Source organism: Palaemon carinicauda, chromosome 14 (genome assembly GCF_036898095.1).
Source record: "Palaemon carinicauda isolate YSFRI2023 chromosome 14, ASM3689809v2, whole genome shotgun sequence".
Taxonomy (NCBI): Eukaryota; Metazoa; Arthropoda; class Malacostraca; order Decapoda; family Palaemonidae; genus Palaemon; species Palaemon carinicauda.
The window spans coordinates 26,896,915-26,914,533 of NC_090738.1; the positions used below are offsets into that span (position 1 = coordinate 26,896,915).

At 40.4% G+C, this 17,619-nt stretch overlaps 1 protein-coding gene across 6 annotated transcripts in view; it reads left to right on the forward strand.

The window, feature by feature from the left end:
- Pcl (polycomb protein Pcl) overlaps window positions 1–17,619 on the forward strand; it is a 161,527-nt gene that overhangs the window by 98,380 nt on the left and 45,528 nt on the right. For all 6 annotated transcript variants that reach the window (XM_068386945.1, XM_068386950.1, XM_068386946.1 and 3 more), the window contains one exon: window positions 16,361–16,561. In XM_068386945.1, the coding sequence (XP_068243046.1) occupies window positions 16,361–16,561 (201 nt within the window). The remainder of the gene's footprint in view (window positions 1–16,360; window positions 16,562–17,619) is intronic.

Sequence of the window (17,619 nt, forward strand, 5' to 3'; positions counted from 1 at the left end):
TCATGGGAAATCTCGAGAAGTCCTATGCTTCCCACTCAAACACTGGTATACTTAGGCATGATTGTAGACACCATTCTCCACAAAACCTTCCCATCAGACCGGATAGCAAGGCTGAGAAAGGTTGCAAGACCTCTCAGACGAGAAGAACTTGCAGCCCAATCGTGGCTACGTCTCCTCGGTCACCTTTCATCGCTGGCACGTCTAGTTCCCAATGGTCGCCTCAGGATGAGATCCCTCCAGTGGCGACTCAAGTCCCGGTGGAATCAAGCACATGACTCCCCAGTGGTGGGTTACAGACAAGAATCTACGAAAGGGAGTGGATCTACTCGTCCCCCCCGGATTTGATGGTGTTTTCAGACGCTTCAAAGAAAGGGTGGGGCCCTATGTGCTGCACCACACGACCTCAGGCCTTTGGTCAGAGTCAGAAAATACCTCCACATAAATCTCCTAGAGATGAAGGCCGTCTTTCTGGCCCTTCAACAGTTCCAACACTTCCTGGCAAGTCACTCTGTGGTGGTGATTAGCGATATCACCACAGTAGTGGCCTACATCAACAAACGAGGAGGTACTTTTTCGCAGCAACTATCCCATCTAGCAGTAGAGATACTGAGATGGGCCGAAATCCACTCGATACCACTATCGGCACGCTTCATCCCAGGCAAAAGGAATGTGCTCGCTGACAACCTGAGCAGAGCATCTCAGATAGTGAGTACCGAGTGGTCTTTGGATCATCTAGTAGCCAACAAAGTCCTGACTTTGTGAGGTTCTCCGACTGTGGACCTCTTCGCAACGGCCCTGAACTTCAGGCTCCCGGTGTACTGTTCCCCAGTCCCAAACCCCAAGCCTCTCTGGCAAGATGCTTTCCAACAATGGTGGGACAACATCGACGTTTACGCCTTTCCCCCGTTCTGTCTGATGAGGAGGGTATTCATCAAGACCAGAACATCGGTCAATCTTTTATTGACCCTCATAGCTGCGCTATGGCATCGCGTAGAATGGTTCCCGGACCTTCTGCAACTCCTGACGGAGCCTCCAAAGAACTCCCTCCTCGACACAATCTACTCAAACAACCACATGCCAACATCTTCCACAAAGCCGTAGCTTCGCTACGACTTCACGCCGGGAGACTATCCAGCATCTCCTCCCTGAGAGAAGATTTTTGCAACAAGTTTCGATTAGGATGTGTGCACTTCTGCAAAAATCATCAGCAGCAGTCTACAAGACAGAGTGGAAAGTCTTCTGTGGTTGGTGTCGTGGAAGAGGTGTCTCTCCACTCAATGCCACTATTCCAGCAATAGCGGAGTTCCTCGTGTATTTGTGTGAAGAAATGCGCCTATCAGTCTCGGCAGTGAAAGGCTATCGCTCAGCCTTAAGCCTCACCTTCAGACTGAAAGGAATGGACATTTCTTCATCGCTAGAACTTTCTCTACTCATATGGAGTTATGAACTTACCTCCCCCATGGAATGTGGTTCGAGTTCTCAGGTCTCTTGAGAGACCGACCTCCCTATGAACCATTACGCCAGGCAACAGATCACCACCTAACTTGGAAGACGGTTTTCCTACTAGCTTTGGCCTCGGCCAAGCGAGTCAGTGAACTTCATGGTCTCTCATACGACATCGCCCATTCAAGGGGATGGGAAGAGGTAACGTTGAGCTTCGTCCCCGAGTTTATTGCTAAGACTCAGAACCCGGGAGTAGCGGATCTCTTACTATGCCCAGTAAGGAGTTTGAGGCTGTACCTCTTTTTGTGCCTGCACTATCCGTCAGCACAGGAAGGACCTAGAGGAGGGTCACCAAGAATATCTCAGCATGGATTCACAGGGTCATTGAACTTGCACTGAATCCAGACCCTCCTCTGTCACGTCGCTCCAGAGCACATGATGTCAGGGGCATAGCTACATCCCTGGCCATCAAAAGAAATTACTCGGTGACGCAGGTTCTTCAAGCTTGGGTGTGGAAACGTCAAAACACGTTCACATCCCACTACCTGCAAGACGTGACCCACAGGAGACTCGATACGTTTTTTATCGGTCCTGTGGTGGCTGCACAACAGTTGGTTTAAAACCTTGAAGTTCCTTATTGGACAAGTAGCAGAAGGTTGAGGGCATTATTACCCGGTTTTAGTCTGCATGAATGAAAAGGTTTGACTGGCCCTTATTCTTTTCTTCATTCTCCCCTCTCTTGGGGAAAGCAGCATCCTGGGTTCTCTGCATAGCTGACCTCAAACCACTGCAGGTAAACCATGCTCCTTTGTGTACCTAGTATTAAGATTAATACTGTTGCGTCTCTATACCCTGACGAGCTTGTATTGGGAAAGTCCTAGTGCACAGTTTTCCATCTAAAGAACTTCGGAACAACTTTCTAGGATGAGTCACATTTCTACATACCTTCACACACAGCTTTCGCTACTGCGAACCTTGCGTAGCAAAGTTTTAGCGAGGCGCAGGGACTCCTTATTTCTTGAGTGCTAACACACTCGGATAAGGAGCCCCTGTGTAAAGCCAAAAAGCCAGATTGGCAGGGACGTCCACCCTTTCTAATGGGTGAGTCATCCCTATTGAATAGCATGGTTTGTATTCTTGTTACGGAACAAATGACAAATTCGTAGATAATTTGTAATTTTCCTAACTATACAAACCTTAGCTATTTAACCAAACTTGCCTGCCAGCCCTATCCCCCTTGAAGTCCTACTTCCAAGCAAAATGAGCACAATCACAGGTGTGTGAGGGGGAGCGGTAGCAAGCTACCCTCCCTAAACCCCCCCCCCCCCTAACTAGCGGTGTGGATAGTTAACCCTTGTTGAAAATTAATGGCTCGTCATTTCAGCTACGCGGAAAGTAATACCCCTATTAAATAGCTAAGGTTTGTATAGTTAAGGAAAATACAAATTATCTACGAATTTGTCATTTTACTCTAGTAGTCACGTCTTTACATATCCGTAAAAGAAAAGAATAGAATTGGAGCTCTCACTGGTGAAAATAAGTAAACTTGGGGATTAGTTTTGCACTAAGGAAGTCCATAAAGGATTTCTTTCAACAAGCATCAAGTATTTCTTCATCTCCTTTATGGCCCTCTGGATAATTTTGAGATGAAGTAATGGTGTTACCATGCCAGTGCCACTTCAACAAGAAGTTATCATTCCACATCCATAGACTTGACTAGATGTTGCAAGGAGTTTCAAGTATAAAGGTCTTTGAAAGTGCGAATAATGCCTTATTGTATGGGGTGAATCAGCGATGTTGTCTCCAACAGTAAGAAATCACGATAAAGCTTGACTTCAGGGATGAAGTACTTGTGAAACCAATACGATTTCAGTTCTTTCATTATCGGTGCCTTTTGGTTGTGCATCCAATTGCACTGCCACTGTGGTCTTATTTTAGTTATTGAAGGCATTTGTAGTTTTGGACTTTTAAATAAGTTCTGGCTTTATCATAAAGTCTGCAGTGCAGCATTTCCACACATTTTAAGTGTGAGGTGACCTTTTTATGCCTGAAACCTGGGGGCTCTGGCTTTTTCCTTCATAATGAAAGTCTGGAATGGAATACTTTTCCAAAAGAAGCCAGTCTGATCCATATTGAAAACTTGTTCACTCAAATAACTGTGTTCCTTGATGATGGTATGGAACATACCTTTCACTTACTCATCAGTGGCCATTTTTTCAGGAGCTTTTCCATGCAGGGACACACTCTTAAGGTTGAACCTCCTTTGAATTATATCAAATCATCCCTTGGTAGCATTAAATTCAGTTGGTTTGGTGGGAGGTGCTATAGATGGCCCTGGTTCTGAGTCATCATCACTGCCATTCGTAAATTTGCTTCAGAGCTAGCTTTCTGGCCTTCTCACGTCTGGTCTTATTATCCAGTGCAATGTTGTTCTTATGTCACTTATCCAAAGGGTTAATGCTTAAGATGGCCTTATTGCAGGAAGTTACCATCCTTTTTGCGGTCTTATTAAAAGGGTCATTTTTTGTCATCCTTCTTTATGTAGTGAACAGTAGATTCATTGATTCCATAATGACAGCCTTCATTTGCATAGCTTCATCTCTCTCTTCTTTTAATTCCTTCATTCTTTCTAGTTTTGAGGATAGTTCTCTTGTTTGGTCTTCAGCTGCTGAATCTCATCTTAATTTGTTGGCAAACTTGTGGTTTTATTAAATTTCTTATTCCTGATCTAGATATTAATCTCAGGCACCAACTTGCAGCAAATGCTTTTGGGTTGAACATGCTGACATAAGTCTCTCTTTATAGGTTATATATGAAAGACTACAAATTTTAAAAATAATTGTATTTTTTCTATCTAGAAACCTGAGTCATTTAACTGGCCTCCACTAAATTACCAGTTTCTCTTACTTTCACTTCGACATATGCCATTTTCAACCTTTCTTGATGTTTACTTTGTACCCCCTGTTTTATTAGCTCTTAAATCCTCACTAGCTCCCTTTTACATCCACCTACTCTATTCCCCCACTCTTTTGCTACAACTAAATTTCCTTCCACCAAAAAATGATCAGACATACCGTTAGCCATACCATACCCCTAAACACGTGCACGTCTTTCAATCTTCCAAACATTCTTTTAGTTATCAACACATAATCCATTAACGCCCTTTCTACCACTCTTCCATTTGCCACTCTTACCCATGTATACTTGTTTTTATCTTTCGTTTTGAAGAAGCTAGAACTTATCATCATCTCTTGCTCAACACATATCTACCAGTTTTTCACCACATTCATTTTCACCTGGTACGCCATACTTCCCAATGACACCTTCTACCTCTCTAGCGCCCACTCTAACATTTAAGTCACCCATGACAACTACATAATTCCTTCTATCCAGTTCTTCTACACACCTAGTTAACTCATTCCAGAACTCATTCCGCTCTTCTTCACTTATCTCACAACCTGGCCCATACGCACTGACAAAAGCCCAACATTCCCTACCCAACCTAACCCTTACCCACATTAACCTAGATATCATCTCCTTCCATTCACTATTTTACCTGTCATCCATTCACTCAGCAATAAAGCCACACCTTCTCTTGCTCTTCCCATTTCAATCCCAGACATTTCACCAAACATTACTTCACCTTTCTCTTTTATCTTTGTCTCACACTAAGCCAATATATCCATCCTTCTATTCCTAAACATACTTCCAATCTCACATCTTTTACTCTATCGTACTACATCCACGCACTTTCAAACACCCCAAAACTAGAGTGTGGGGAGCAGTCACTCTCCCCCCAGCTCCACTTATACTTAAAGTATATGTGTTTAAAGATCTGTGAGAACAATCTTTCAGGTGGTGATCAGAGATTTTTCTTTTCTCTTACTCCTCCCTCCAGAAACCAGCTATTGAGCTGGTTCTTGTGGAATGCCAGGTTTGCAGCAAGAGTACTGACTTCCTGTGCTTTAGGAGGGGACCCTGGCAATGTTTCCTTTTAGGATGTATATCCTTTTATAAGTGTTACTTTTAGCCATAAGGAAATAGAATTTTTGGATACTTTTGAGTGGCCTGTGATCTCAAATATGTTTGGAATATTGGGTCTGAGATATGCTGTTCTTTTCAAATACAATCTGACCGCTCTTTTGGGCAGAGTAAAAGATTATGCGGGTTATCAGTTACCTCTTTGAGAGACAATATCGTGAAAGCGTCAAATCTAGTATCAATAACAACTGAAATTTAAGTTTTGGCCACTAAGTCTGGAATAAAGGAAAATTATAGTTCCTTCCACTGTTTGGAATGTGACATTAGGTAGGATAGACCATTTAGTTCACTTACTCTCTTGGCTAAAGCTAAGTCAATGAGAAAGGAAGTCTCTAGGGTAAGATCCCTGTCTTAAGTTTTATGCATAGGCTCTTCTCAAGGATCTAAGGACCTTTGTCATATCCGAGGAATGGGGCTTGAGTTCCTGAGAGTCAAGTCTGTTCTTAAGGTTAAAGTTCATGAGACGAGATGATGGGGAGGGGCTGCGACCGCAAGTAATTGGTAGGCATCCCCATCTGGATGCTCCGAAGAGTTTTATTGAGAGCAGAAAGTTTCCCTGAAGAGGAGAGATCAAGCCCATCTTAGTTTGAAAACCTGGCTCAAGGTTGAGCAGTAGCCCTTCACTGCAGTGACTGAAAGGGATTTCTCGTTCCTCAGGAACGCTAAATAGTCTAATCAGGGGAATAGTGGCTTTAAGTGGAGCAATAATCCCCCTACAACATCAATCACAGAATGTTTTCCATTTGGCTTGATACTGTTACGGACGACTTTTGGAGGTACAGTATCTGGAAAGTTGTTTTGCTGCAGGTTTTGAAAAGTCTCTCTTTCTGAGGAGGTGCTTGATAGTCTCCAACCGTAAACTCCCATTCTGGGAGTTCTTTTGTAATTTCCATGAAAAGTTCAAGCTGGTTTGGGTACCACTCCACTATTGGCCACTTTGGGGCTACTATCGTTATTCTGACCTTTAGGGATGTTTGGACTGGTCTGTCCCATGGGTGCTGGAAGGCATCTTCCATTGTTGCTGTGGGGTTTGGTACTGGAGAGCAGTGCACCAGGAGTTTGATGTGAAGGTGAGTGTTGAACATATCTATGTATGGGAAACCCCACAATATCAAAAGATTCCTTGACACTAGGAGAAGCAAAAGATCTTACGGAACCAACGGGTTTCCCTGGTCAACTCACATGGTCCACAATGACAGTGCTCTCCCCTGAGAAAAACCGCGTCGAGAGAAACAGTGCGATGTATTGTGCCCAGTGATGCATCTCAACTGGTAGTTGGCATAGAAGGTGGAAGTGTATGGCTCCTTTTGGAGATGTAGGTAGCTGTGTAGTTGTCCCTCATCATCACTGCGTAAGGCCTTTGAGAGCCTCTTAAGATGTGTGGTGGTTCTTGCGAAACACCATGGTTGCAGTATGGCTCCTTTTGGAGATGTAGGTAGCTGTGTAGTTGTCCCTCATCATCACTGCGTAAGGCCTTTGAGAGCCTCTTAAGATGTGTGGTGGTTCTTGTGAAACACCATGGTTGCAGCAAGACGTCGGACATCGTGCTTTACGGGGCTCCCCGGCCACTTCTGAGAATTTATATACTCTCATAATTGTTTCTAAGTATTTGATGGGAAACAGGCCTTGTTTATCTGGGACCACACCTAAAATTGCTTTCTTCCTAGGTGAGTGCCACGCCCTTGGCATGAAGTATCCTAGAGTTGAAGATATTTTGGGAGAGAGGCCTTGAGTGTTTCTGCTAACAGTTTTTCCTTAATCAGTATTGGAGATTTGTTACTACCTCTTGGGGCACCAACAGCAGGGTTTTAAGGTAGTCGGATGTTTGATACAACTTGCTATATTTTCGACAGGAAAATTACCTTTGGTCCCCGTGTGAATGACCTGTCCATCAGGGTTAAAATGTCATTGAACATCTTAAAAGTTGTAACACATTTGAATTGTGGTGCTGATAAAACAATTTTGCTTAAGATTTATACATCTGTGTCTGAGCAGGTTAGACTACACGTGTTTTATTTATGGGTCAGCTTCTAAGACTTTATTGGGAAAACTTGATGCTGTTCACAGTATGGGGCTCTGCATCTACACTGGTGCATACAGAAGGTTTCTCATTGATAGTCTGTTATGGATTCTGGCATGCCTCCCCTTTTTATCCACAGAGAGGAGTTGAGTTTGAGGTTTTTAGCTAGGTCTCTTGCTATGAGAAACAATCCTAACAGTAGATTTGCTATGAGAAACAATCCTAACAGTAGATTTGCTATGAGAAACAATCCTAACAGTAGATATATTAGTGCTCCTTTAGATTGAGCTCTTAACAGATCTAGAGTTACCAAGTCTTTGGAAGAACAATGGAAAAATGGTGCCAGAGAAGGTTAGTTGACAGCAGAGGTAGGCTATCCCAAGTCTCCTCCCTTGTGTAATCCACCTGTTAACCTGTTAAGCGTTCCCCCTTGACTAGGTTGCCGCTAATGTACCGTCACGCTTTTTTTGCCCTGAGTGGTCATTTCACTAATGATAATATTCCAAAGTTAATATCATTATAATTCGTATTTATAGTTAAAAGTAGGAATATTAATTAAATGGTGAAATAAAGAAATATATACTATTATTTCATTTCAAAAGGCTACATAATACTGAATATTCTAATGGGTTCTCTTTATCTTCAACTGTAAGCAACAAAAGCAAAGGGAAAAGTCTGAACTGACCACCAATACAAAATTGAAACAAATCCACCCTTTGGTGGATAAATGGTCATCATGTAATTCAATAAGTCTGAGGGACTAGACTTGCTATACACATGTAACTCACAATTATATAATGAAGAGCGGTGACGGTAGACGGGCCCCGCTTTGTAATACCCATCAAGGAACAATAAATATTAAACATATTTTAGTCAATTGTCCTGGTTTTAATCTTCAGAGGACACACGTACTCCAGGACAAACCTTTAAGAGATATATTGGAAGAAAATTGTAATATTCTGAACTTGAAAAAATTTATAGAGTATTGGGTTATATCACAAGCTTTAATTTTATTAATTTATTTATTTAATTTTTTCTCATTTCATATTCAGATGTTATTGTATCAAATTGGTGCAATTTGTTTTTAGGTTAAAATGATACCAAAGGATGTGAGTGTATGGGTATGGTTTATTAATTTTTATTATATAGTGCTGAATGGTCTTTGATACCCCAGTGCTTGGCTTTAGGCCTCAAAAGTTTTTATTCAATCATTCAATCTTCAGAGCCCCCTGCGGTGAGTGAAGATGCATTCTCCCGAAGGATATTAACTTCTCCCTTGAGCTGAGGTGTCCTAGGAGATTTGGCCAAGAATAGTCAGGAAGCAATTTCACTCCCAAAAAGGTTTCTGCCACATTTCTGAATCTTGCTACCTTGTCGGCAGATGAAAACGCTCTGGCCTATGCCGAATTGATATCCATGCCTAAGATTGATGGACTGTTGGAGGACGATACTCGACTTTTCCAGATTTAGTTGTATCCCCAACTTGCAGAAATTGAGGAGGAATTTCCGAGTTTTATAAGCAGGGTTTGAGACTGCTGGGTGAAGCCAGTCATCCAGATATCTCAGGAGCCTTATATCCATGACATAATCCTAGGCTGAGACAAGGGTAAAGATCTTGACAAAGACCTGAAGTGCTGTTGACAGGCTGTAGCATATCTCTTTGAAGTAGAAAAACCTGTCTAGAAAGGTAAACCCTAAGTACTTCCTTGAGGGAGGATGCATGGGGATCTGAAAGAAGGCTGCCTTTAGGTCTATGGTCGGATTGAAGTTGATTCTCCTGATGGCCAGAATAACAGTGGCCAAAGTGTCCATTTTTAACCTGGGTTGTAAGACAAACAGAATCAAATGGGACAAATCTATGACGGGTCTCCCACCTTCCGTCAGCTTTTTTTTTAACCAAGAATAGAGCTTTTTTTTAACCAAGAATAGGTTGCTGAAGAAGCCCGAAAAGTCGTCAATGGCTCCTTTGGCCATTGTCTTGGAAACCTCCCTATTAAACCTCCCCTAATAGGAGGTTGTTTTACTGAACCTTCAATGATTGGGCTGTCAAAGTCCGAGTCAGGGGGGGCAGATAGGCAATGAATGGGACTTGAATTCCTGAACAGTGCTTGCATGGTTCAGGAATCTGTTGCAAATAGCTGCCACCTGTGCCAATGGCTTTGTTGATATTCCCCTGCTGGTGGTAAGTTGGGGGATATATCCTCCTTAGTGGGAGCCTCTGCAGCCACGTCTCTATGGTTGGAGTAGTGTCCTTTATGGCGAAAGGTGGACTGAGGGTCTTTCTTCCTAGAGTGTTAGTGTGTACACCCTGTACAACGCACCACTTATTAGCGATTTGCATGTCAGAAAGCTTATATGGGCGACCCAAGCTATGGCATATGATCTTGATGAAATGTGAGGCTTCTGAACAAGACATCAGACCTTTAGGTGAGCTGGTGCCCTCACATACATCAAGGTTTTCCAGACTTATTAATAGTGTTACAGTAATATCCTGATCATGAGATGGTTTTACCTTGATAGCCTCTATAGAAGATTTAATGTTTCTTCGAACTTCCCTCTCTAGCAATATTCAGTGAATGAATAGAAGAGGAGGCGGAGAAAAAACAGTAGGAGTCATCCTTACTTTAGGTGTACAAGGTTCTACCTCTTGCAGTTTGCTAGGGAATGATAGGGAGTTCTCCCAAACTCTGTGAGAGGAGGATTTCTCTGAGGCAGGCCACATAGGAAGCCTCCTAAGGAGACTGTGTCTATAGCATCTTTTGATGGTGACATCATCTGTTGCTGATGATGGTGTGACTAGGAAAAAAAGAGGGAAATCATTTTAGCGCCTGAAAAGAAGGTTCATATGAAAATTCAATGTTTCTTTTTTTTCCATAAAACACGTAACATTCGAATATGTTGTGGTAAAGCAACAGGTTTGTCATTCATATAACCAATAGTTGTTAGGTTATGAGAACAAGATTTTATGGGATTGTAAGCTGAAGGTGACAATAGAGCACGACCACAAGGGGTTCCATTTGTATGCGAGCTTGAGTATTGGCAGCACGATCAAAACGTGTATTATCAGATGACATATAGTAGCCATCATGCTAAAGAATATAAGTACTCGTTGAAATGGCAGCAAACTTTTCTCTTCTCATGACATGACCATACCACCTCAAGTCTATTTTCTTGGATCTTATCTGATTGTTTTCTAACTCCTGTGGTACCCCTAATTACCTCATTCCGTATCATATCTCTTCTTATCACCCCACACATCCATCTCAAGAAGAGGGGGCAAGCCAGCCTCAACTTGGTGCCGGTCCCAAGCCCTGGTAAGTGGGGAGGGTTGGTGGCAGGAAAGGCATCCAGCCATGAAAAATTAGCCAAAACAACTATGGTCATTGAATATAATCAGGTGATAGGTGATCGTGCATAGTGTAGGAAAATTATGGGCATCAATACAGTATATTATCATTGTAGCTGTCGTCATCCATAACTGGAGCCACAGAAGGCTCAAAACATGAAAGAGCAAGAATGGCATTATCTTTTGATGCAGAAAAGAGCTTTCACTTCTTATCATTACTGGAAGAAAATGAACGATGAAAGTACGATGGATCATCTTACGAAACCTGTTAAACAATAAAAATATTGTACTGTAATTAATGTATTATCTTCTAAATTCTACTAATAATGTAACTGCTTCACTGATAAAAACGATACAATAATTGACTATTTACACTATATATACATACTGTACATACACCAAGGCACTTCCCCCAATTTTGGTTGATGGCCGACATCAAACAAATAAAAAAAAAAAAAGGAGGGGGGCCCTTTCCTCTCAACGTTCCTCCCAGCCTAACGAGAGACTCAGAGTTCGACTGGTACTGCTAGGGTGCCACAGCCCACCCTCCACCGTTATCCACCACAGTTGAAGCTTCATAACCCCAAATCCCCTATTTCTGCTACCTCCGCGGTCATCCAAGGCGACCGGAGGAAGTAGCAAGGCCATCCAGAACTGCTTCACAATTGTTTGCCATTCATTCCTATTTCTAGCACGCTCTCTTACCTCTCTCACATCTACTCTCCTATCACCCAGAGCTTTCTTCACTCCATCCATCCACTCAAACCTTGGCCTTCCTCTTGTACTTCTCCTGTCAACTCTTACATTCATCACCTTCTTTAGCAGACAGCCATTTTCCATTCTCTCAACATGGCCAAACCACCTCAACACATTCATATCCACTCTAGCTGCTAGCTCATTTCTTACACCCTTCTCACCCTCACTACATCGTTCCAAACCCTATCTACTCGAGATACACCAGCCATACTCCTCAGACACTTCATCTCAAACATTCAATTTCTGTCTCCGTCACTTTCATTCCCCACAACTCCGATCCATACATCACAGTTGGTATAATCACTTTCTCATACAGAACTCTCTTTACATTCATGCCCAACCCTCTATTCTTTACCACTCCCTTCACTGCCCCCAACACTTTGCAACCTTCATTCACTCTCTGACATACATCTGCTTCCACTCCACCATTTGCTGCAACAACAGACCTCTAGTAACTCTCCATTCAACATGACATTCAACCTCGCACCACCTTCGCTTCTCGTGCATCTTGTAACCTTACTCTTACCCACATTTAACTCTCAACTTCCTTCTCTCACACACCCTTCCAAATTCTGTCACTAATCGGCCAAGCTTCTCTTCCAAGTCTGCACCCAGTACAGTATCATCCACAAACAACAACTGATTTACCTTCCATTCATGATAATTCTCGTCCAAACACTCGAGCATTCACCTCTCTCACCACTCCATCAACATAAAAGTTAAACAACCATGGCAACAACACACATCCCTGTCTCATCCCCACTCTCACCGGAAACCAATCGTGCACTGCATTTCCTATCCTAACACACTCTTTACTACCTTTATAGAAACTTTTCACTGCTTGCAACAACCTTCCACCAATTCGATATAACCTCATCACATTTTACATCGCTTCCCTTTCTATTCTATCATACGCTTTCTCCAGATCCATAAACACAACACACAGCTCCTTACCTTTTGTTAAATATTTCTCGCATATCTGCTTAACCACCCTGTCCTTCTAAGATTGCATTCTCTGTTTTATCCTTATTCCTATTAATCAGTACTCTACCATACACTTTTCCAACCACTCAACAAACTAATACCCCTTGAATATATATATATATATATATATATATATATATATATATATATATATAAATATATATATATATATATATATATATATATATATGTATATATATATATATATATATATATATGTATATATATATATAATATATATATTTATATATATATGATAAATTTTGTACGTTTAGACGTGTTTTTCATATTCAGATAAGCCATATATTTTGATACATTAATGTCTGGATTCTCTTAACGACCTCGGGATCAAAGCCCCAGGCGAAATCACACAAAGACAACAGTTTCAGACCGGCCAGGAGTCAAACTCTGGTCCAGGAAACTTTTATGAACATTGACATACCACTTGGTCACAAAGAAAGATAAAAGTCACTGACAATTCTTCTGTACTTTTACCTATCGAATTGAGGATTTTTGTACTTAGAATTGAAATCAACCCATCTTCACCATCATAGCTAATTGGTATATCTGTGACTTGGCATTCGATTAATGATAAATTGTGCATATTTAGACGTGTTTTTCATATTCAAATAAGCCATACATTTTTTATACATTAATGCTTGGATTCTTTTAACAGCCTCGGGTTCAGAGCCCCAGGCGAAATCACACAAAGACAACAGCTTCTGACTGGCCGGGAGTCGAACCCTGGTCCAGGAAACTTGTATGAGCATTGACATACCACTTGGCCACGAAGATAGATGAAAATCAGTGACAATTCTTCTGTACTTTTACCTGTCAAATTCAGGTTTTTTGTACTTAGAAGTGAAATCAACCCATGTTTGTGACTTTCCATTCGATTAATGATAAATTTTGGGGGGATCAGTACGAACCAATACACCTTTAAGTAAGAACCCAATTTCGTCCACTTATGACAACTCATTTAAATTTGGTCATGCCATTTCTGAAGAAATTGACAAAATCGCTGACAGACATAATAGTGTCAGCCAACTGAGGGTCTTGGTTGTACATTTTCAAGACAAAACCTGGCTTGAATTAGGGCTTACCTGTTCAGTGGCCTGTGACCCATTGATCTTTTTTCTGAACTGTGGGTTACTGATCTGGGTGGGTGGTTGTCGTTTCCTGTGGGTAACTAGGTTATATTGGTAATGAAGTCTATATATATACAGTAGTTTTATGTTCTGTGGTTTGATTTTAGAGCTAGTTGGGTAGTTTTTAGAAGTACAGTATATCTTCTCATATACAGTGGTACTTCTACATACGAATTTAATCCGTTCCACAACCGACTTCGGATGTAGAAACGAATTTTCCCATAAGAATACATTGAAATAGGATTAATCCGTGGTTGAGCCCAAAAACCTATGATAACTCCTTAATAAATTACTACACATAATTACACATGACAATATGCACTCTAAATTAGATAATAGACATGTAAAAAAGAATAATTATCAAGAAATGATAAATAAGAAACGGGTTTTTAGCGTCACTTTACCTTAGAAAGTCCAGCACAGGTGTTGGTCTTGCTACGCAGAGAGGAGACGGACGGGCGGCGAGGAGGTAGAGAGGGTGACTACGATAAACTTACACTACCGTAACTTATTCTAACTTACACTAAGTGAACTTTAACCTAACTTAGCTTATTTATTTATTTTTATTTTTCTATTTTCTATTTTTTTTTTACTTTTTCTTTTTTTCTTTTTGATGATTAATTTTAATCACTTTCACTCTCTCCACTTAAAATTGATTGAATTTTTTTCTCTTCACTCTTTGCTGTTTTCTTTGTTTCACTTTCTTTCGCTTCACTCTTTGCCGTTTTCTTTGAACCACTTCCTTCCTCTTCATCAGGAGTTTGCTTCGTAGTTTTTTTTAAAGAAGCTATCGATAGAAAGTTGCTTGGTACAGCTTTTCAGAATGTTTTAAAAATAAGTTAGGGAAACATCATCGAACTGTGCAACTACACGACAAACCTGCTATTTTTTTTGGATGGTATTTGTTGATGAAGTCGACCACGTCTTGATATTTTCCTAACACCTCTTTTATTTGCGCCGAACCTAACACATGTTCTACCTCCTCAATCCCTTCCTTGTCATCACTCATGTGCTCAGACATAACCTGGAGTTCCTTGAGCTCCTCTGTAGTAAGTTCGTCGTGATGTTCTTTTGCAAGTTCACTCACGCGGACGCCACGCTCATGCTTTTCAATAATTCCTTGCTTTACTTCTAAAGAAAGCATTTCCTTATTCCTTTTCTCACCACTACCACTAACACTTGCGAAACTAAGCCTTATAGGACCCATGATTTACGTAAAATACCGTAAAAGGATGAACGTAAAAAATCATGATTAAAACACAGTTAATAGCAGAACGCACAGGGCACAACCACACGAAGCCGACGAGAACAGAGGAGTGTCCCAAGCCACGCTAATTGAGGGTCCCTCCGAGGTAGAAATGCTGCCTTCTATCGGCGGAAATAAAAAATACATCCGGCGCTATGAGTACCATCTACGTGTACGGGTATTGTTTACTTCGGGTGTCGAAAAAAAATTCGGGTGTAGAGTAGGAACGTGTTCGAATTGTAGTTCGCGTGTCGAAAAATTTGGATACAACCGGTACGATGAAAATTGCTTACTTCGTGTGTCGAAATAAAATTCGGGTGTAGAGTCGAAAAATTGCTCGAATTTTACTTCGGATGTTGGAAAATTCGGATGTAGATACGTTCGTGTGTAGAGGTTCCACTGTAAATGTATTTGATAATTTTTATTAATTTGACATCGTAAAAATTGCACATAGGCTGAAAATGACAGAAATGATGTCAAAAGCTTGTTGACATGAACAAAGCCAAATTTTAGCCTCAATTAATGGGAAATCTTGATTCTTAATCAAAATCTTTCCTTACTGGTAGAACTTGCAATAATTTGTGTTTTCAAATTTGGGAAAATTAATCAAAGGACAAGTATGCCATAAAAATCATCATCATAATTTTTTATGCCAGCTCTTCCCTGATGAAATGAGCTCTCTTTTCCCTAATCTCCTTGATTTCGTCAGAGTTTTTATATCTTGCTTTTTGCAATATTTTTTTCTTCCTGCGGTTTTGATAATAGCTTTATCAATATCTGATTATTTGAAATTTTCTGCATCATAAATATTTATCATTGGAATGTAACTTGTACTTCCCCAACAAAATACTGTACTAAGAAGAATAAGATAAAAGAATCTAAATGTATAGGAATAATGTGATAATGGCATTTACCATATACAGGACAGTATACCCAAAAAGATCTGATGCTATCCAGTTATCTTCCTCCAAAATTATGATATATAGTATAATAGTATGAAATCATTGATTCATTACTTGAAATTAATCAGCTTCTATTAGTAAGTGACACCCTTTTCTAAGCTAGTTAGAATAATAGGAAAATAAATGATACAAACTGCTTAATATTGATGTTGCTGATGTTTTTATCCTTTTTTATTAGGAAACTGCCTATCAAGATTTTGAGATATTTGGAAGAGGGTCAGTGTTTAAAGTTAATTGTCAGATGTATTTTTGAGATCTTAGTATTGTAGCTGTTTTGACTTGTACAAGAGTGCAGTTTAATTTCAAGTAGATAAGAGAATGATAGCTTTGTTTTGAGCATTGCTCAGGAAATTATCATAACCTCATAGTTTGGTTTTGTTGCATAGTATACATCAAGAATTTATATTTTTGCAGGTTGACCACGAAAATGAAAGGTGTTTGGTGCAGTTTGAGGATAGCACTGCCCATTGGTCTTTATATAAGGATATCACCAAGCTAAAACTACCAGAATCAGATGACCTCTGTGTTATCTGCAAGTCTTCCAAAAGCTGGGACACCAATGAAATTGTCCTTTGTTACATATGTGAGCAAGGTTACCATCAAGACTGCCTCCAGGTAAGTCAATCATATTGTATCTTGATGTGAAGTATTAGAAAACAAATGAATCATAGTATATAAAAGAAAAAGGATGCACTGCAATGTCGACATTACATAGACATAGGACCGTTTGCATTAGGATTCTGGAGATATTGAAAAGATACCAAAAATGTTGAGAACTGTAATTTGTATAGTTTAGCCTCTACTTAGGCCTCACACATGACATTTTAATACATCCATATTGATCATATGATTAGCTGTAGATGTTAGAAGCGTATGATTGAACAAAAAGGCCTGTAACCCTTGTGGAGAAAAAGGGTTTATTGTTGGCATCTACCCTATCCGTTGTCCAAACTCTCTTAACTTTTACTATGTAGACAACTACAAAGTTGTCTCCAATTTGCTCTTGGGTGCTAAATGACTACCTAAGGCTGGGCCATATGACCCAAATTCTATGAATCCAATCCACCTGCCCTCTATGGATAAAGTTCTTTTTTGTTGAGAGCCAAGTTGTGCCATGACCCTGTTGTTTATGTCGAAAGGGATGGTTATTCTTGAGGCTGGTTTAAAGTTCTTTTTGAGGGGAAAAATTCCCATTTTACCCAAGGTAGGATTGTGGGGAGTCAGGTAATGGCTTCTTATTACTTAGTTTGCTCACAGGAATAGTGAAGTTGCTATATATTCAGTGACATCTATCATACTAAGAGTCTGGGTTTAACTTGCAAGCCACAGATTGTGAGTCATAAAAATCCAGTAAAAGGTTTTATATATATCCATGCTGTGAATAATATATATAACAAGCAATCCGAGGTTTGTGCCCTCCTCCAAAGGTTAATAGAGTCGTCCGTGGCCTAATATCTATCTGTGTTAGGAATTTCGTCAAAATCTGTCAATTTGTTTTGACATTATCTTTAAAATGGGGAAAAATGTAAATCCAGATCTGTATCATCTTCAAAGCTTAATGGGGTCTTCCATAACCTAGATTTATGTGGTGAAAATTTTGTCAAAATCCGTAAAGTAGTTATGACGTTATCTTCAAAATGGCGAAAAATGCTTCCGGGTATAGAATCCATATC